The sequence below is a fragment of the Populus trichocarpa genome, chromosome 8 (genome assembly GCF_000002775.5).
Source record: "Populus trichocarpa isolate Nisqually-1 chromosome 8, P.trichocarpa_v4.1, whole genome shotgun sequence".
Classification (NCBI taxonomy): Eukaryota; Viridiplantae; Streptophyta; class Magnoliopsida; order Malpighiales; family Salicaceae; genus Populus; species Populus trichocarpa.
This window is the reverse complement of record NC_037292.2, coordinates 756482-776948: the sequence shown is the minus strand read 5'-3', so window position 1 is coordinate 776948 and position 20467 is coordinate 756482. Positions and strand designations below refer to the sequence as shown.

The 20467-nt window shown below is 37.9% G+C and overlaps 2 protein-coding genes and 1 pseudogene across 8 annotated transcripts in view; 1 reads left to right on the top strand and 2 right to left on the bottom strand.

Moving 5' to 3' along the window:
- The window catches only part of LOC18101294 (uncharacterized), a 74192-nt gene extending 61676 nt beyond the window's left edge, over positions 1 to 12516 (top strand). For 3 of the 6 annotated variants that reach the window (XM_052454947.1, XM_052454948.1, XM_052454949.1), the window contains 2 exons: positions 11201 to 11451; positions 11853 to 12516. In XM_052454947.1, coding sequence (XP_052310907.1) covers positions 11201 to 11451; positions 11853 to 12212 — 611 coding nt within the window. In that variant the 3' untranslated portion in view covers positions 12213 to 12516. Of the gene's footprint in view, positions 1 to 10141; positions 10221 to 11200; positions 11452 to 11852 lie in introns of all 6 variants that reach the window. The other 3 variants (XM_052454946.1, XM_052454951.1, XM_052454950.1) reach the window with 3 other exon arrangements.
- Positions 1 to 20467, bottom strand: part of LOC7486875 (nuclear pore complex protein NUP1) — a 30754-nt gene that overhangs the window by 9759 nt on the left and 528 nt on the right. Inside the window, exons 2-9 of one of the 2 annotated variants that reach the window (XR_008059812.1) lie at positions 20215 to 20261; positions 19313 to 19428; positions 18902 to 19094; positions 18208 to 18510; positions 18032 to 18124; positions 17270 to 17941; positions 15344 to 15873; positions 13247 to 15024 (exon numbers count right to left, since the gene is read on the bottom strand). Coding sequence is in view for 1 of the 2 variants with exons in the window: in XM_024607174.2 (XP_024462942.2) it covers positions 13356 to 15024; positions 15344 to 15873; positions 17270 to 17941; positions 18032 to 18124; positions 18208 to 18510; positions 18902 to 19094; positions 19313 to 19428; positions 20215 to 20261 (3623 nt within the window). In the remaining variant the exon portion in view is untranslated. Of the gene's footprint in view, positions 1 to 12924; positions 15025 to 15343; positions 15874 to 17269; positions 17942 to 18031; positions 18125 to 18207; positions 18511 to 18901; positions 19095 to 19312; positions 19429 to 20214; positions 20262 to 20467 lie in introns of those variants that run through there. The other variant, XM_024607174.2, reaches the window with a different exon arrangement.
- Positions 5670 to 8162, bottom strand: LOC18101288 (uncharacterized; annotated as a pseudogene).

Below are 20467 nucleotides of genomic sequence, written 5' to 3'. Positions count from 1 at the left end.
ACAAAGCACACTTGGGGGCAATGACCAATACAAGGGGGCAACATTGTGTTTTGAAGGAAAAATTATAGAAAAAGAGATGGTAATTTCCTTCAATAAGACAAGGGGGCATTTTGGATTATGAAAGACAGCTTGATCCTTTCAGCAAGTGACACCGAATGTTTTTAGCAGTGAGACGAGGAATAATACATGATCCTCTCAAAATTACTTGACGAGACAGAAAATCTCTAGCAAGCAAGTGGGTCATAATGGGCACCACAAAGGCTGAGTTGTGTAAACAAATCTGGGAATAAACTTACATGGGCCAACTCGAGTAGGCTAGAAGCCAAACGACAAAGATGACCCAAATCAGAGGTAACAAGTCCTTATCAGTCAAGCAACAAGAAGACTAAGAAGAAATGGGGGCCTATATTTCAAAACAGGTAAAGATGCATGCATATCATCTAAACTTTGAGACATTGGACTATGAGTTTTGCAAATTTCAGATGAGGAAATTCCAACGGAATCCATCAAGTGGAAGGCCAACTTGAAATGGCCAAAGATCGAAATTGCTGTTGAAATTTTTTCATTTTTGAGAATTTTTTAATCTTGGGCAGGCCGCCCATGAGAATTAGGCCACATGAAAAATCTCTGTATTTTTCCACCACCTTTCATATTCCATTCCTGAGGTAGTGCATTGCCTATCCTACCTCCCTTTTTAGTGCGCCTTCAAGCCCTCATCTCATTTCCTTTCGAGCGCGCCTTCGAGCCCTCGACCATTAAAGGTAGTGCATTTCCTATCCTACCTCCATTCGAGCGCGCCTTCGAGCCCTCGTCTTATCTCTATTCGAGCGCGCCTTCGAGCCCTCGTCTTATTTCTTTTCGAGCGCGCCTTTGAGCCCTCGACCATCAAAGGTAGTGCATTTCCTATCCTACCTCAATTCGAGCACGCCTTTGAGCCCTCGTCTTATTTTTTTATTTTATTTTTTTCGAGCGCGCCTTCGAGCCCTCGACCATCAAAGGTAGTGCATTTCCTATCCTACCTTCTTTTGAGTGCGCCTCCAAGCCCTCATTTCCTTCGAGTTTTCATCTATTGAATAATGTGCCTTCGAGCCCTATCATGTCTTATTAAAAAAAAAAATCCTCGTATTTTTCCTCTGGGCAGGTAACCCATTACAATGTGACCATCTGGGTAGGTAACCCATTACAATATACCATCTGGGCAGGTAACCCATTACAATGTGACCATCTGGGGAGGTAACCCATTACAATATACCAACTGGGCAGGTAACCCATTACAATATACCAACTGGGCAGGTAACCCATTACAATGTGACCATCTGGGCAGGTAACCCATTACAATATACCAACTGGGCAGGTAACCCATTACAATGTGACCATCTGGGCCGGTAAACCATTACAATATACCATCCTATACTGGGCAGGTAACCCATTACAATGTGACCATCTGGGCCGGTAACCCATTACAATATACCATCCTATACTGGGCAGGTAACCCATTACAATATACCATCAAAAAAAAAAAATGGGTCGTCTTCCAAATAACTTGATCTCTCTGTAAAGGTCGTGTGTCAATCCATTATTTTCGAAGTTTTCAAGATAAAAAAAAAAAAGAAAAAAAAGCAAAGGTTCTTTCTGTATCTGCTTTTTTTTATAAATTTACTATATAAAGCTAAAAGAAAATGAAATTTTCCAATATCTTTGCATAGTAAATATTATAAAGAGGGGGCAACTGTCATAACCCAATTTTTGACCATTTTATTTTAATTATTATTATTATTATTTTATTTACTGAAAAGGATAAAAAAATGATGATAATGATGAAAAAACAAGTAAAATGAAATAAATGAAGAATGAATTAAATTTTGGGTTAAAGGCAACATGATTGGAAGTTTTGGGGTTTTGGAATTAATTTAATTAATCCAATTAGGGGTTTAATTGAAGAATTGATAAGTTTTGAGACTTAATTGAGCTTCAAATTAATTTAATTAATCAAATTAAGAGTTTAATTGAAGAATTAATAAGTTTTGAGACTTAATTGAGTTTGGAATTAATTGAATTAATGAAATCAGGGACTTAATTGAAGAATTACCAAATTTTGGGGATAACTGGGGTCAAAATTGTGCTAGATTAGAGTCCAAGGACTGTGTTGTAAAAAACGCTGAAATGCTGAGGTCCAATTAAAGTTTATCCAGGGGCTCATTTACAAAAATGTCAAAACTTCAAGGACCAGATCATAAATAGCAGTTGATGGGAAAACGGAGCCGTTTCTTGGAAAAAACTGTTCACTGTCGTCTTCCTCCGTTTCATCAGTTTCCAGCCAACGCTTAAATTTCAGCATTGAAGGCGCTTAAAGGGTCGGTTACAGGGCATTTAGGAGGCCGGCCGTTACCACCGATTTTGGCTTTATAAAAGGAGAGGGAGTCGTAGCCAACAAAAAAAAAAAAAAAAAAACTGTGAGCGACCGAAAAAGAGAGAGGGAGCAGAGAAAAAAAAGGAAAAACTGAGGCCAAAGTGGAGGAATCACAGAACTGGAGGGAGAACGAAAAAAACCAAGTGAGCAGAAAAACAGAAACCCAGAAAACAGAGGAAAAAAGCCATGAACGGGAGAGAAGGAAAAACTGGGGAGAAGCAATAAAAACAAACAAAAAAAAACAGAGCAAACACAGTAGAGAGAGAGAGAGAGAGAGAAGAGGAAGGAACCTATAAAAGTAAAGAAAAAAAGGGCAGAGAGAAGGAAGGCTAGAGGAACACCAAGAGGAAAGCAGAGGAGGAGAAAACAGCATCAGCCGGCCAGCCCTCCATCCCCGTCATCCTCATCTTCAAGTGCAGCGCCAGGTAAGTTGCTCTTTCCCTCCTTGCATTTTAATTACATTCTCCTGTGGCAGGCGTGCGTGAGCAGTTCACGCACGCCTGCTGGTAAAAACTAGAAAGCAATGGCCAGCCGGGTCAAGCTTGTGACCCGGCTAGGCCTGCTGGGTCCAGCCCAGCCCATGTGGGCTGAGTTGGACCCAGCCCAAAAAAAAAAAAATAATAATAATAATAATAAAATAGAAAAATAAAAAGGTAGAAAAAAATAAAAAATGTGTATGCATGAATAAAAATAATGTGAATTTATTGGTTTATTCACTGACGCCAGAGTCAGGAATAAAAATACCGTTTTAAATTTATATTATTTTTATTCGTTGTATTTTATTTTATTTAGCTAGAAAAATAAAAAAATATGTGCATGCGTAAAAATAAATGTATTTTTATTTATTTATTCACTAGCGCTAGAGTAGGGAATAAAAATATATTGATCTGATTTTTTTTGTAGCTACGAATTTTTACCAACGCCAGAGTTGGAATTATTCGAGCTTGAATATTCACTGGCGCCAGAGTCAGGAATATTATAAACAAATTATCATAGCATAAGCGAATAAATGTTTAGCAATTTAAGACAAAACCAGCAATGCAGTCTGCCTCAGGCAGAACGTTTAAGGGGTGATAATATCTTCCCTTTTACGTAACCAATCCCGAACCATGGAATCTCTGTTGATTAGTTAGGGTTCCTAGTGACCATAATACTAGGTGGCGACTCCTTAGACAAGACCTTTTTCCTAAAAGAACAAGATGCCAGATATCTGTTCTTTTTCCATAATCAAGAAATTATTTTTTAGGGCCGCCGCGATGTCGGGTGCGACATTTACCATCAAATCTTGCAGGAGGCACTCTTACTTGTAATAAGAGGCTGGGGAGAGACTAGAGAGAGTGGTGCAGAGAGATAACTTAGGAAAAACTGCCCCGCCCCCTCATTTATGGCGCTACTGCAAATTTTGATGTAAATTTGTTTCTTGCAGAATGATGCACCCATGTGGGGGGTAGTCGAGCTTGTTTCCCAGATGTTAAAATATCCATACTATGCCATCTCATTTTGAATGTTGTAGTTGCCTTAAAATCCAGTGGAAAGCAAATAAATTGCAGATGCAAGTGAAAAGTCCCAAACCCTAATTAACTTTGAAGGGAAATTTGAAGGCTAGAAGGCTCAGTTCCCATGTGATGATGGGAGTTCAATTGTTTTTTCCCATTCACTGAAACTGAAATAAATGAACCCGCATGCACATCTTGGTTATTACGAGACTGAACCAGTCAACAGCGTGCCTTTCATGCCGAATTAGATCTAGCACTGTTAAAAAGCTATTGGTCTGATACAAGGACAAAATGTCTGGCACCAATAAGACATCGGGTATAACTGGTGGTGGTGGTGATGCTAGCAAAGCTCCTTCCAGTGGTGCTCCAAGCCGTGTTTCGGTCTCTGGCTCAGTAAAAGATGCGACCATGAAAGCTCCTGGTCAAGATGTTCGCATACCTAGAGATGCTTTCGAGAAAAACCCTTCTGGGTATTTTCATGACTGGCACAAGAAGTAGAAGATGAAAGAATAAATAAAATGTTGCTTTAGTTGTATTTTCTTTGAATGCTAAAGAAATTTAAAATGCTGCACTAGCGGCACTATTCTTTATGAGCATTTGAAGGTTAATTTCAGCAATCATTATGTGTACATGGCTTAGCTAACTAACTGTTCGTCAATGGGAAAAAAAAAGAGAATTGAAGAAGGCTAATGATCATTGATGCCATCCTTTTTTTAGCCAAGCCTGACTCCCTTTATCAATATTCCTATTTCTTACCAAGCACACATTATAAAAAAAAAATAGTTTAAAGAATCACCAGTAAATTGTTTTTATCTGGCAATGAAAATTGAGTGAATGAAAACCAGAAATAATGACAAGACAGATATTTACATTTCATGCTGTCAGGGCAAACTGAAATTCTGCCAAGAACATGGTACAGCATAACTGAAACGATTCTCATGGCACACGCTTTCACGAGTGAAAACTAGTCAAAGCTAGGTGGTATCAGAGTAACATCCTAAAATGTAAGATATCCTGACAAATTAGGTATCATATAGTCAAAACTAGGTTTTTATCATATAGATAGATTATGAAATTATAATTCCATTATAGAGAGAAAGGCAAGACAAGGCAAGGAAGCACATTTAAAATATGATTTGAGTTGCATTGCTTGATTACAGTTAATACGGATGAGAAAAAATCCAGAGAGTCAAAGCACATAGAATCAGGACTCCCGGGATGAGGTGAATGGCATTTTCTCCTATGGACTTGTGATGCCAAGCAAGATCCTTCTTGGTCACATCAGATATGGGATCATGGGTTGGTAACTCTGTGTAAGCTGTATTTTTCAGAGGGGATACATCGGCAGCTGGTGCCAGGCTGATCAAAAACTCATCAGAGGCCCGAGTTCCACTCGCTGACCAATGCATTCTTGTGGAGAGAGAGAGAGAGAGAGAGAGAGAGAGAGAGAAGGAAACGATTGTATTGAATACAAGAGAAGACGGGTTATGCTTCAAGAGAAGAGTCCACGGATGTTATATAATGGGAAATGAGCAAGAATAATTGGTGAATCTCGCCGGGAAAACTGAAAAAGCCACGATACAAGGAGCCACTTTTCTTGTGAAAGAGAAGTCAAAGAGCTAAGGTGTCCGCTTAAGTTATGCTTCCACTGTAATTAAAGGCATCGTGTGCATGTGTATTAAAGGTTTAAAATAAGGAAAGTTTCATGTGACTTTATGCATGGAAATTTTACTATTATCTACAGTAAAAACAAATCACCAGAATGTGAAAATATGAATAGGTAGATACTTGCATTCTTCGTCCGAAAACTACAGATGGAATATACAAAGAGACTTAAAAAAAAATCATTAAATGGCAGTATCAGCATAATTATTGCTTAAACAACATACATTGCAAGAGGGGATGGGGTTAGAATAATCACAGGTATAGAAAATTGTAGGAGCTCAACTCTATGGGAGGGAGGTATTCAATGCGATAACAGCTAATACAATGCTGGTGCATCAGCAAATTGTTACATCTCTTGCTGAATTTTCATCTACAGGTTGTGTCAGCTGGGTATAGTGGAACTCAATTTGAAGCCGATGATGAAGGGGTGTTGATGCCATCAAACCCTTCTTCATATCAGCCCGCAATTCCCTTATAGGGATTGCAGCCAAGAAGCTCTTAATATACTCCTTGCATGACTCCTTTCCTTTGCACACAATTTCTTCTTCCATTGGAGTCTTTTCGCATTCATTTGGACGTGATCATGGCGGGCTCCTTTCAGCCCGAGTTTTTTCCTTGGAGATGTTTGGTTGCACTTTGTTGCCTGCAGTTTTTTCGTCCAATTCTTTAGTTTCCATCGGTAGTTTCCGGATTGTTGTATCTTTGTCAAATTTTAGGACATAGGCTTGATTACATCCCTCGTAAAGCCTCTCACCCAATGTGTCAATGATATAGTAGGCATCCTGCTCAACCTTGAGGACAAAGAAGTGGTCATTCCAACTTACAATGTAGACGAAAGGATCACAATTACTAGACAAGTCTAACCCATGATGATTAATCTCCTACCTCATACTGTCAAAAGAAATTGCACCATGAAGGAAGTCAAAATCCCCTTCTTCTAGGCCTTCTGGATGAAAGAATCCAATAAACGACTTCGTTGGGACTACTGAAAGAAGACGGATTTTAGCTTGGAGAATTGTCTCAAGATCAAAGTGCTTGTTGGGAAATCGTTGTCTATAGTCCTCTTTCTCACACAAGTTTCTCCACGCTAAAGATCCACCTCAGATCAAGCAAATTCAGACTTGATTGGCACTTCGTATTGGTTAGATTGCAACCACTTAGCAATGACAGCAACCAGGGCTGTACAGGCACTATCTCCTGCAGCTCGCTCACTCCTTTGATCAATTGAAGCAAAAAATACTTGCGCTTGGAGCTTCACGTGTCCATCACGGCTTATTACAGCAAATTTGTCATCCCCAAATTCAGAAAATGATGATCTACTAGTACTGGAACCTTCTTCCAATTTATTCCACTGCCAGAACAAAAATAGTTTTAGAGTGAAGTTTGAACTCGTATAACTATATTAAGAGGCATAAAGCCCAAGAAAGAAGATGCTAAATAAAGAAACAGGGGGGGATTGGGGGGGGGGGGGGGGGGGGGGGGGGGGGCGCAAAAGGGTTGATACGTACCCCACATCAGAGGAGCTAAGCTGCCTGCTATCAAAATCAATGTCATCACCACCTTCTCCACAATCCTTTTTCAAGAGAGGCTCTCCTTTAGATTTAGGCTTTGCAGATATAAAACTTAGTTTCCTTTTCCTCCAAGCTAAGATTCCACGTATTGAACTCTGTCTCAAAGACTGTTCATGGTCTGATGCAGTTGAGGACTCAACATACAGAGATCCCATATCTTGTTTACGGTGGTTATAGTATATCCAACTCTCATCTTCAGCATTAGTTATGGCATTAGAGTAAAATGATCCTCCAGCCTTGTTTGCATGCCCCAAAGTTTCATGATTGAATGATGACTGAGCACTAGAATCCCAATTACTCTCCTCTGATTCCCCATCATTGTCGAGTGAATCTGTATCAAATGGATAGTTGTCCTCGGCATCTTCACTTCTGACACAACACCTATCATAATTGTTCTCTTCATGACAAGCCTTTTTTGTCACTTGGAAGCTTCTCACTTTTCTCAGACCTGCTTTAAGGACAGAAAGCTCATCTCTCCTTGGTGATAAAGTTTCTAGAGAAGAAGGTGAGGGTGGGGCAGTCTCTATCACTCTCTGTGGTGCCCAGAGGTTCTTGAATAGTTCTCAATTCCATCAACTTGAGAGACAACTGCATTATATTTGAACTAGTGTCAGAAATGAAACAGCCATTAGCATAGCATACGGTCAATAACAGATGTTCGTCGTATTAAAAGGAATGGACTTACATGAAGCAAGGGAGTGCCCTCGACAGTGCCATTGTGAACTGTTAAAGGAACATCAATTTTGGCTTCTCTCTCCTTAGCTGTTGAAGCATATTCCGCGAGGTTCTTGATGGGGTTCCTTTAAAAGCAAAAACAAAAAAAGGGTTTTGCTTTTGAAAGACAAACGAAACCCCAAAAGGGTTTTTAAGTAAAGTTTGTGTTTTCTTACAGGAAGAGGGTTCATTTTGGAGACTTGAAGATAGTGTTCTTTAAGAGACCGAAGCAACAGTGTGTCCACAGCGGCGGATATGCTTGTTGGTGATGTTGATGACCATCTCTTACTTGTTATGGTGCTCCATGGTTGCCTCACTGTAGCTTCTCTTAACACTCTCTTCCACGTTTCTCTTTCACTTCTCTAAAATCAGAACAAATTTCAAAAATTTATTCTTGTGTGCCAGAAAAGAGATACAAACAGAGAGCAGAAGAAGCAAGAAGGATGTTTCATAACCCGATCCGTTTCTACCTTTTCTTCAGATAATGGGCCTGTGAAGATTTAATTACAGAGGGCAATTACGCCCGATCCAACAGATAACTGGCCATGATTTACAAACAAAAAAAAATACCCTGGTTTTTTTTTCCAATTTCGACAAAACATAAAATCAAACACGGTTTTCAGCACCAGTTCATATCTGAGTTATTTTTTTAATGTAAAAGAAATTATTTAATCACTGTTAATATTTTTTTAATAATAAAATGTTTATTAATTAAAAATATTTTTTAAATATTGAGATTATAACATTTTAGATAAATATATAAATATTTTTTTAATTTTTTTTATTTGAAATTATTTTTTAAATATTAAAACTATAACATATTCTATTCATGATAGAATTTATGACTTAAATTATGAGATTATGATAATCCTGTAAAAATTAAGCTGAAATCAATTACAAATAAATTTAACGGTAAAAGATGAGAATGAAAATAAAATAATCAATTAAAAATAAAAATAAAAATAACTCAAGTCAATCTGTAAAACTCGCGACTTAAGTTATGAGATTAAGATAACTCAGTGGAAAACAAATTAAAAAAAAACATCCAAAGCTTAATTTTCAGCTAACTCAATCTTAATCGATGAAATTAAAAAAAAATAGATTAGAAAAACAAAAAATAAACCAGGATCGGTTCGGGTTAACTTGTAAAACTTGTGATCCGGGTAATGAGACCGTGATCACAATACAGAAAGAAAATAAAAAAAATACAAAACTCAGTTATACTAAATCTAATATTGAAGATTAGAATCCTCATGTAAGGTAAATTAAAAATTAAAAATAGAAAAAAAAAAAGCTAAATAAAGAAATTTGAATTATTAGAAGTTAAATTGAAAAAAAAACTAAATGAATAAGATTAAAAAAAAAAAACAAGGAAACAAAGCATTGTTTCAATTAATAATATTTCATGGGTGTGGCTAGAACACTGTAGCAACACCTTTTAAATTTTAATAATTTTTCCGCTATAAATTTAGTTGCTTATATTGAAAAATATTTATTTTAATTTTGTTATAAAATACTCACTCAAGTAAGAAATATGTACAAAGATGAACAAAAATTGTCTAGATTATAAAACATTACAAAATACCATCATAATTTTATCAAATATAAACAATTAAAAACGTGACTTCACCCAATTATTTTTAATATTTTTAAAGAGTTGATTTAATGATTAAAGAAATATATTGATTTTCTTAATATTTTGAATTCAAACTTTAAGGATAATATTCATATAATTAATTATTTTTTAATAAATTAGGATAATGTGAAAGTACATTTTTAAAATGGAAAAAAAAAAAGAATATTTATTTTTATTGATCTGAAAACGAACTAAAAAAATTACCCTCAACATGTAGCCTTCCATAGGTATGATAGGCCTTAAACTAAATAGGCCATGGCCCACAAAGAAAACTTGGCATCTCTTTCAAGGGCAAACATCAACCATCACTAGCTCGCTCCCTATCCTGCGTCTCTTCGAGTTACTCATAAATCGAAAAGAAGCAAACCAAACCAAAGTAAAGTGCAGTAACATATCAGATAGTGCAACGTTGTTTTCAAACAGCTGCTAATTCGTGTATTGCCGTGTTTCTTTTTGGATTACAGAGAGAGAAAGAATGAAACGGCAGCCACCGCCGGCGTACGGGGATGGGAATATGAACCCGTATGGAGGAGGTGGACAAAGAATGAGAGGAAATACAGGGGCAATGAGTAATAGTTATGGAGGAGGAGGAAGGCAAGATGGGTACTCTAGTGTGGAGGCAGAGCAGCATCCTGGGTATAAATCTTCAAAAGCTGAAGGGCAGTGGCAGTGGGACAGAGATTCACAGAATGTTCACAATCAATTGCCTACTCATACTTTCAGTGAAGGTGAGTGAATACTGTGTGTTTCTTGATGTTATTGTGTTTGATGGATGTTTAATTAAGAGAGTGAAAGTAATGTTTGTTAGAAGTTAAGGGTTTTCTGGGTTGTTGAAGGTAGTGAATTTGATTTGAACATTGAAGGAAAGTGTGAACTTTCTTTGACGATATAGGAATTAACGTTAAGCTTTTGGAGTTATCAGAACAATGGTGGAAGGACAATGAGGAATTGGGAGTTAATGTTAAGAATTGGAAAGTGAAGGAATTGGTAGGTGGAATTGATGGAAGTAAAAGTTGTGTGTTAAGAGCCCAATTGGCATAACCTAGTTTACCTCGAGTCACAATTCATAAGTTGTTTTTCATAAATAACGTGACAAAAATAAGTTCAGAAATATGTCCGGTAAAAATGATTCAAAACGAATTTTTCGGGGAAGAGATATAGTATTAAGTAGAATCCGAGTTAAAAGTTGAAAATTTTAACTTTTGATTAAATCAAAATCTTGACTCACTTTTGTAACAAATTTTTTATTTCAGTCAGAAGTTGTCTAATCAAATATATTTATAACATTTCTACAAGTAAAAAGTTTAAAAAACAACTCAAATCAATGCACAAAAGTCATACCAAACAGAACCTTAGTTCATTTGAAGTGGGTGATATCTTGACCCTTTTGAGCGTAGTATAGAATACAGATGATCAAAGAAAGCTATGAACTTATTTACAATGTAGAGCAGTGAGCTGCGTTGATGTGTTAGGATTGCTGGTAAATCTATTGAAGATTGAATTATAGTCAAGATGCAATTGGGCACTAAAGTTTAAAGGTAAAGAATCAGAAAGTGGAGATTGATATTTGTATGTAATTTGGATGCTACGTGTGTGAACAAGCTTTAGGATGCATGCTTGATAACCAAGAAAATTGTGGCTTTTGTGGGAGAAAAAAAGCTAAGAAAAAGTTTTATGAATGTTTTTTCATATTTGTTTCATTTTGCAGGTCAAGTGGGTTCTGGGGCAAGATCTTACTACCATGGGCAGCCACCTGATCCGAAAATGGGTCTAGAAAGTCAATCCAACAAGGAAGCTGGCGGAACCCAGCCCCATGACCAAGATATGGAGCTTGGCTTTGAGGACAAGTCATTGCCAATGTCTTTTGAAGGTCTTGAAAGGAAGTTCTTTGATGAAGTAACGAAATTGGCAAAGGAGCAAGGTGATGCAGAGGTTGCTGAAAATGCTAGGCATAGGGAGGTGAGACTTCTATGAAACAATTTCTTCAATTATTCGGGCTTTCCCACCTTGTGAGCTGCAACTATTTTAAACTTAGGCCAGTAAAGGCTCTTACAGGGAGGAGAGAAGGGGAGGGGGGTTACTCGCATAACTTCTTGATGACGCATGTGCATGATTGAAGAAGTCAAATAAATATTTAAGCAAATTAATTTACAAATAGCTAACTGTTGCTTAGTGTGTTGCAAATCTTCCTGCTTCTCTAACATGCCCTACTCTTCTTATGCTGGTTTTGAAACCTTCTCTTCCCTTTGACTTTACTAAATTATTGATCTCTGATAGCACTGGCTTTCTTTGTATTTTTTACTGTTCATATTATAGATGATTGGCCAAACGATAAACATTCAATATTTTTGCTGCTTCAGAAAATTATCGAGATCAATACCAGATACCAGGAAAAACTTTCCGCACTTCGAGCTCAACAAACCAATAGACGAGAAGAGTTTCTTAGGAAGGAATCACAAGCCCGACTAAGTCAGTACCAACAAGCCAGCAGGAGCCACTACCCAAACACAGGTTTGCAGGATGCCCGTGGCTATAGTGGTGCAGCTGCTACAGGACCCATCAGTGCTGGAGAAACACATCGGGCTTATGCCAGCAGTCAATTTGAGTCATACCGGGGCCGACCTCAGTATGGTGGGGGTGGAAGAGCTCAAGGAAATGAGGGAAGGATTCCATACCCTGAGGGCCGTGTTTACAATAATGCTGGAGCCAGACATTACTAATCTAATCGCCACGAGGCTGGCTACATCTGTAAAAACAAAACGAGTTCAATTCTGATCGTTTACTCATCTTGTTGCTTTGATCATGGTTTAGTAATGTAGGATTGTTAATTACCCGACTTAAAAGGGATTTATAGTGCTTCAAGAACTTGCTGTATGGAGGAGGGTACATTTTGTGCCTAACGCTTCACACCACCTATCTTCCTGCCAGTAATTTTGTGCTTCTTTTTTAAATTGTTGGCTCCAATAGCCAAATCTTATATCATATACATTAATAGTAGGATAAATTGACATTTTTTATCTCCTATTTCAGTGGTGTTTGGTATTAGCCTGAATATATTCTTTATTTTTTTAATTTTTTTTTTGCTTCAATTTTTGTTTTTGGAATATCAAAAATAACTCTCAATCAGTAACTCTTAATTTGACACTATTTAAAAGGCGTATTTTGATACCAGATAAGTTTGAGACTATTTTTAGCAGTGGTAATTTTATTGCTACTGCAATAAAAAAAGTATGAACATAGGATACACCTGGTTAGATTCAAGTGAAGGCTGGAAGTACACCCAGCAGTCAACCTGATCTCTTAGGGGTTGAATGGTTAGGGTCGGCCTGCTTGTCTTTCAGCAAACCCTCGTGTATAATTCATTGTTCGCTTCTAAGTTCTGTCGCCAGTAAATAAGGCAAGAGAGAGGAATGTTAGAAAACAGATTACAAGTGAGATAAAACAATGATTATTGGAAATACCTGATGCTCAGAACAAGACACTTTCTTAAACAAATCGATATGATTTGCTGTTTATGTTACAAGTGATTGAGTACAGACTACAGAGAACATGATCGCAAGCAAATTTACCCAACTATAATCCTATGAGCTACCACTATCTTAGGTTTGCTAAGAAGACAGTACAAAATTGCAACAACATAAGCCCACCTTTCCACCATCGTCCTGAGGGGAAAGGGAACTGTAAAGACATAAGCAGGATCAGGCACATCTCTGGTGCCTGAGAAGGCAGGTTTACCTTTGTCTCAATGGGTGACCTCGGAAACAGCAAATCATGCTGTGTATCTCTCATCATTATAATTACTTGTCTGCCACGAATAACCAGGAAATTACACAACAAAACCAAACCGGAGTTCCTAGGTGTCTTTACCGCTTGCGCTGTGTTTTTTTGACTCTGACAAATTTTCTATGGGACTTGTCACCGCCACCTGTTCCCAATGAGAAGCTTCCTCCAGCATTAAACTCTAGACTACCTGAAGCTTGAAAAGATGGGTTCTGCGGAGCAGCAAGATTTGGTTGGCTTCCAAATTGAAAGGGATTTGCACCTGGTGGACCTGTAGAACCAAACTGATTCCCACCCGATGGAGCTGAAAAACCAAAAATTGAGCCAGGTGCAGTTGGTTGTTGGCTAAATACAGAAACTGAAGGCGCGGTTGCCTGAACTGTGTCCTCTGCCATGCTGTCCTCCATGCTCATTTGGTCATTATTACCAGATGAAGAACCAAATCCGAAGCTAGGATTTGGGGCACCGAACACAGACTGTGATGGAGTAGCAGATGCAGGTGAACTGAAGGGGAAAGGGGGAGCAGATGAGACACTAGAGGTTGATCCAAACACCATGGGTGCACTGCTCGTACCAGTATTAGAAGTTGCTCCGAAGGCAAACAACGTTGAGGAAGAAGAGGATGGTGTGGAACTAAATCCAGTAGATTTCGGTGCCTGCCAGTTGGAACCAAATACAGCAGATGCGGGGCTCGCCATGGAGCTAACAGAGCTGGACTCGGAAGTGGAAGAGTTAAGTCCAAACGTAGTACCAGAACTTAACAATTTAGATGTAGAGGAACCAAATGTGGAACTGCCAGAAGAGAAGGCTGTATTCACATAACCAAATGTGGAACTGCCAGAAGAGAAGGCTGAACTCGCAGTTGATGCAGGTGAACTAAATTGCATCGGCATACTCTGTGTTGAAGTTGCCAAACCAGTTCCAGCAGCAGAAACCTGAGTAGTGCCAGCATTAAAAGGATTAAAACCCTGAGATTGATTAGTAGCAGCTGAAGTTGTGCTCCCAGCATTGAAGTTAAAAGGACCACTTCCTGTGCTCATAACTGCAGATGTGGCATTCAAAACACTACTTTCTGTACTTGTAACTGCAGGGGATGTACCACCAAAAACACTATTTTCTTTGCCAGTAACTGCAGTGGTATCACCAAAAATATTATTGCCTGCATTCGTGATTGCAGAAGTACCACCAAAAATGCTGCCAGTTGTGCTTGTCATTGCAGAGGATGTGCCACTAGAAGCACTAAAACTTGTTTCTTTGGTCTTGACTTCTGTTGTTTCAGTAGTAATTGATGGTACTGTTAAGACTGAATTTGATGAGACAGTCCCAAATTTAAAAATAGATGCAGCTGTCAAGGTAGGTTCTGATGCCGATGCTGAAACAGAGAAGTTGCTATTCCCATTAGTGCTTGCAGCTGTGAAAGCAGTGGTAGTGGCATTAGTACTGCTGCTAGCAACACTGTTGGAAGGGATGCTAGATGATTTTTGACCAGTTAAGTTACTGGAAAATAGAGGCAGACTGGGAGAGGAAAATGAAGATGGGGTAGTAGAAGCAAGAAATCCATTATTTAGACTTGAACTATTGGAGGTGATGCCAAATGAGAATAGGCTTCCATTTGATGAAATTGATGTAGAAGGCACATTTTCAGCTGTCCTGAATGAGTTTCCGATCTTCAAACTGTCCTTATCATCACCTTTATCTAATCCAGGATCTCTTGTCACCAACTCAGTAGCACCAGTAGCAATAGGTGTAAAGCTGGACATTAGGCAAGAGAGAAAAAGTTAATAAACCATAAAAATTAAGATCTGGGGAAATTCAATGTCACAAAGTTTCACAAGAAATGCCATTGAATTGTTGACTTGGGAAAGGAAGAAAAGGAAACAACTGAACCAGATCAAGGTAACATCAATTTGGCATGCGCATTTATACCTGTGGTTGATCTTTTTCACAAGTTACAGCATATGTGAACCCATAATTTCTGCATTTAGCCTCATAGCACATATATATTGGCTTCACACTTTAAAGACATGACAATGAAAACCGTAAAAAAAAATACTAACATATATCTACTGACCTGAAACCCTTTGGTCCAGCATCAGATGATACACCCAACTTTTGGCCAGATGGGTCACTCATGACTGAGGTAAGTGTGAGTGGTGCAGCTTTATCACCAGTTCTATTGCTAAAATGGAAAAATTGAGAGGTGCCATTTGGTTCCTTTGGCAAAGCAACCTTCTCAGCGGTGCTAAATATTTGGGGCAAAGCATTCGAATACTTTGGTAGGGCAACTTCATCAGATATTGATTCTAACTTGTTTACCGCAGCCTGCTTATCAGTAATGGTAGGCAGAGGTGCTGCTGGGGAAATAAAGCCAATGCTCTTTTCCACAACCACAGACCCATCAATCCCTGCATTTTTTTTGTTCAATGTATAACTTGATGGGGAGTTGACTTCAGATTGGACCGGAGACTTCTCCACTACAACAGCCTCAGCAACAATGGTCTTCTTTTCTACCAATTTGGTATCCACCTTTTCTCTCCCTTCAGCCAACATACCAGATGCAGTCCCATTAGAGTAGTCATCATCATCAAGCTCCAGAAAATCCTTCAAAAGAGGGAATAAAATATCACACACTAGTACTAGAATATAGAGCATACTGAATTTATAACCACCTAGATGGTGGTCTGTGGCTGTTGCCACAGGTAATGTAGACCTCTATCAGTTCAATGTCATTGTAGTTTATTTCGAATAACCACAGTTGCCCATACATATATGTAAAAATAATTAAGTTGAATAATGCAAAAAAAAATTAAATCATATATTATTATGTCATAACCTAATTTTAATTAGCTTCAGTTTACATGTTGAAATAAATTGGATAAAAGATTTTAGTTGAAATTCTGAAAGAAATATTGTATCTGTATTGAATGGCTAAATTATTGCAATTTATATTCTTTTTATTTTATCAACATATTATAATTCTAATTATAAACAAAGTTAAAAAAATCGAGACAATTAAAATCAAGACAATCATGTACACTCATACTATTACTTTCATTTTTTTTAATTACATTATATTTCAGATAAGAAAAAAAAAGCAGCTAATGGGTCTAATCTCCATTTGTCCTGTGGCACAACAAATGATCACCATCACCCCAAATTTTCGGTTTAAATGTGGATATAATCAGATAAGAGGTTTAGTTGAAATTGTAGAAAAACTTTGTGCGGTCTAATGATCCTTGAATGGTTAAATTATTTGAAATTAAAATTTGAAGGACTGAAAATGCCTCTAACTGCATATGAAAGATAGGAGTGCAGTTTTTTTTCCCTTCAATTGCTCCTACATGCAGGGGACTAAGATGAATATAATTACACTAGAAGGATTAGAATGGGAACCCTCCATAGCAACCGAGAGTGAAGGAATGGCTTACAACTAGAAAGGATAATAATAAATTATCTGAAAGCTGAAGGGCTATACTGAAATTGCATCCAAAAAATGGCAGATGGCTAACTTTCCCCCATTCCAGCATCCACAACCCAATTTTAATGTTTAGTATGATGCCAGGATTTTCCAATCAAGATGACTACATTTTCTATGCCTGGATTATCAATACAGAAATGTATGTTTGTTTATTAAGCACGAGGAGAAACTAGTGCACAACCAACTTTAGATGGGTGGAAGACAATGGATAGAACCACGGCAAAATGCAAACTAAAAATCTCAGGTGCATGCTACAATCACTTGGACTGCCCACTCAAACCTAATATTAGAGGGAAAGGAAAGACAAGATACCCAGTGTGGCGTAACTTGGTCTACCCAATGTGATGTAACTCAGTCCACGGACAAGCAAAGGAAACTATTTTTTTTTTTAAAAAAAGAAGTGATTCCAGATGTGATAAGTGAAGAAATATAGAGAAAATAAATAGGCTAAGGAGACTAGTAAAGGGCCTTCATCCAACTTAGGTGTAAATATCAAATATTACTTGATGTAACAAATACCTCTTGTGCGCTCATCTGGAAAGCCCTTTTCTTTTGTACAGGAGCCTGAGCAAAGGTGCTCATCACAGGAAAAGCTGATGTTTTGACCCCAGCCAAATCATTCTTCAATAAACTTGTGGTATCCATACCATTTCCTGCCAAGGCTGACTTGCCACATGGAGCAATGGGTTTGCTAGGACCCTTTTCTTCAATTTTGTCTTGCTTTTGTGACACAGACTCTCTTGCATCAGGTAACAAGGTATCATGTTTCAAGGCTAACTTGTTAGTATCATTATCAATTTCTACAAACTTTGAAGAATCTACATTCTCCAGGCTTCTAAGAGCTGGTCCCCGTAGCATGGATGGTGACAACTTGGCAGGAGACTTCTCCCTTGATGAGACCAACACATCCAGCTGATGCAATATCTTTGATGCCATCTCACTTGACTTGGAGGGAACAGGGGTAAAAGTAGTACCATAGACATTGTTATCCCCATTATCCTTTGATGGTTCACCCACTAAAACTGGCTTCTCTGTTGAGGGTAGTTTTTGAGCAGCATTAGAGCCGATACCAGCTCCGCGAATAGAAAGGGTTCCAGAGGTAGGCAGAAGGTTTGATTTCTGACGAATTCTACGTATGGGACCAACAGATCCTATATCATTATCCAGGACAGAACTCCTCCGTTTTAAAGCCTGAAAAAGAAATAAACTAATCTGGTCACATAATGCTCGAGAATTCTAAATGTCTATGAAAATGTTTTTGATTGATTTCAGCACTGGTACCCCTTGTTTAGATCCAGAAAATCTGCTGCTCTCCAATGCATTCTGAGATGAAAATGAAGGTCCAGCGAAAGCATCACTTGATGTTCCGGCACCCTGGAAAATGAGGGGGGGAAGTGTTGATAATAAAAATTTAAATCACAATTTCGAACAGAAACAGATTTTCATATCATACCAACCTGGAGGCGAGTAGATGCATGAACTCTGGAGTATGGTGTTCGAGCCATATTGTATATAGCAGATCTGCCTCGAGACCTTGGTGTCACAAAATAATTCTCAGGAACCCCAGGACAGCCAGAAGAACGTGGCGTGAGTGACATCATTGGTGATTTTGGAGTGAATGTATGGTTGATCAGAGCTGTTGAATTATCCCGAAATGGCTGGCAGCGTGATTCTAGCATTGATGGTGATACTTTTGAAGGCCTACTACCCATGTAAGCTTTTGCAAGCTCTGTAGGTGAAGCAACATCCTCATTGACGACCTGAATAAAATTTTTGCCATTAAATGTGAATCAGAGCCACAATGCAAAGCCATGGGTGGGTATGCAGATGCACATGAGTGCATGAATTCACACATCATGTATAGGCAAGTCCTAACATTCTCCATAAAACAAGAGAAGAGAATCACGCCAAATCATATATCTATGTGAAACAAAAGCAAAGGTGCAAAGCCACTAAATGTGAAACAGGAGAAACAGCATAAAGCCGTGTGACTATGTGCATGTGCAGGTTTGCATGTACAAATAAATGCTTGTGTACACACATCATGTGTATGCACACTCTTACAACTTCTATGACACGAGAATCAACAAACCAACAAAAACGCTTGCAAGTGTCAGAACAATAGAGAAGAAGCATGAGAATTTCTCCTACACTTGAGCAGACAATAGGTGTTGAATTAATGCGGCTCTCAAACCCATTAGTAACGGGAACAGTCAATAACTCCTTTTTGCCTTCAGAGACCATGGCTCTTGAAGAAATCACTTCAGGTTTTTTCTCTTCATTACCAGTTGGAAAATCAGCAGTCCTGGATTGCAGCAGAGCTGTCAATCGATCAATCTCAGACCTGTAGAGAAATTAATAAAGAAAAAATTATGCCTTGCATCACCACATCATCATAATAAACACTTGAGAAAAATTATAAAATGCAGAAAAAAAAGGAATTATGACATCACAAATAAATATACAGATGAAGAAAGTTTCCACCGAGCATGTCTCAGATGTTACAATACATACATAACAGCTAATTCAAAGTCAGTGGATTTTAATTCTACAGTAACTTGCCTGGTAAAGGTCTTCTGCTTTAGAATTAATTCGAGTTCAGTGACCCCACCTCTATCGAAACTATTAATCAGACCACTGCTTGCATTGATGGCTTCTCTATGCACTTCAAGACAATCCTTTGAGAACAATTTTGCAAACAGAAAAAACATACGAGTCAAATTTGCAACACATAAATCACAAAGTTAGTATACATGAACCACAACTGCAAACATATGAAAATATCGCTGACGCATGCATGAAAATGATGAAAGTGAAGTTTTTATAATCCATAATAAAACGTATGCATTTAATTTACTCTTTGATCCATTAGAAAATTTCCTTATAGCTGATTTTAGATTCATTAAGGGGAAAAAAAAAGGAATATACAACTAGTCATGCCCTTTTCTCCCCATCACTCCTCTCTTTAATCCTGCAAATTTGATGGCTAATAATATTGCATACCTGAAACAGTTGTAAAAAGCTACAGAAAGTTCATGGTTTAACTAGTTGCAGTCTCAAAATGCACTAACATCAGTTATTAAAATCCCTTTGGTCCATTCTGTGTCAGCTAAAAAAAAAGCACAGCAGCAACGACATTCATAATCATGTAAGAATCTTAAAATAGATTTATATCTACATTATAAGGGAAAATACAGACATGTATTTTCTCCTCATAACTATTTCTACAACTCCCCAACATAAACAGGATTATCAACTAACAGAAGAATTTTTAAATAACCCTTGAATTTAGCGAGATTTGAACTTAGTCCCTCAAATAACATTGACATTCTTCCCAAATTCCCAGTTCCGACAACATAACCCAAAGTCATAAATCCATCAAAATCAACTAAATAACCAAGTGATAATGATTATAAGAAAAAAGCTGAACAGGAGCAAAAAGAAGCACAAAAGCAATCACTTACTGTGGAAGACATTCCCTTTGGCTTATCCAATGCTCCCGGGTTCACGTCTGTTTAAAACAACACATGATTCAAACAAATTCTCTCTTTAACAAAAAAAAAATTGAAATTTACTAACTGAAGTACAGTTAAGGAGTGAGCATCGTTAATTACAAATTTTAACTAACTGTAACAAACAAGCCCTGACTCATTAAAGAGAGAATCCCTGATTAACAATTCTTCTAGCCCAAAAACAATAATTCCCAAAATTCACCGA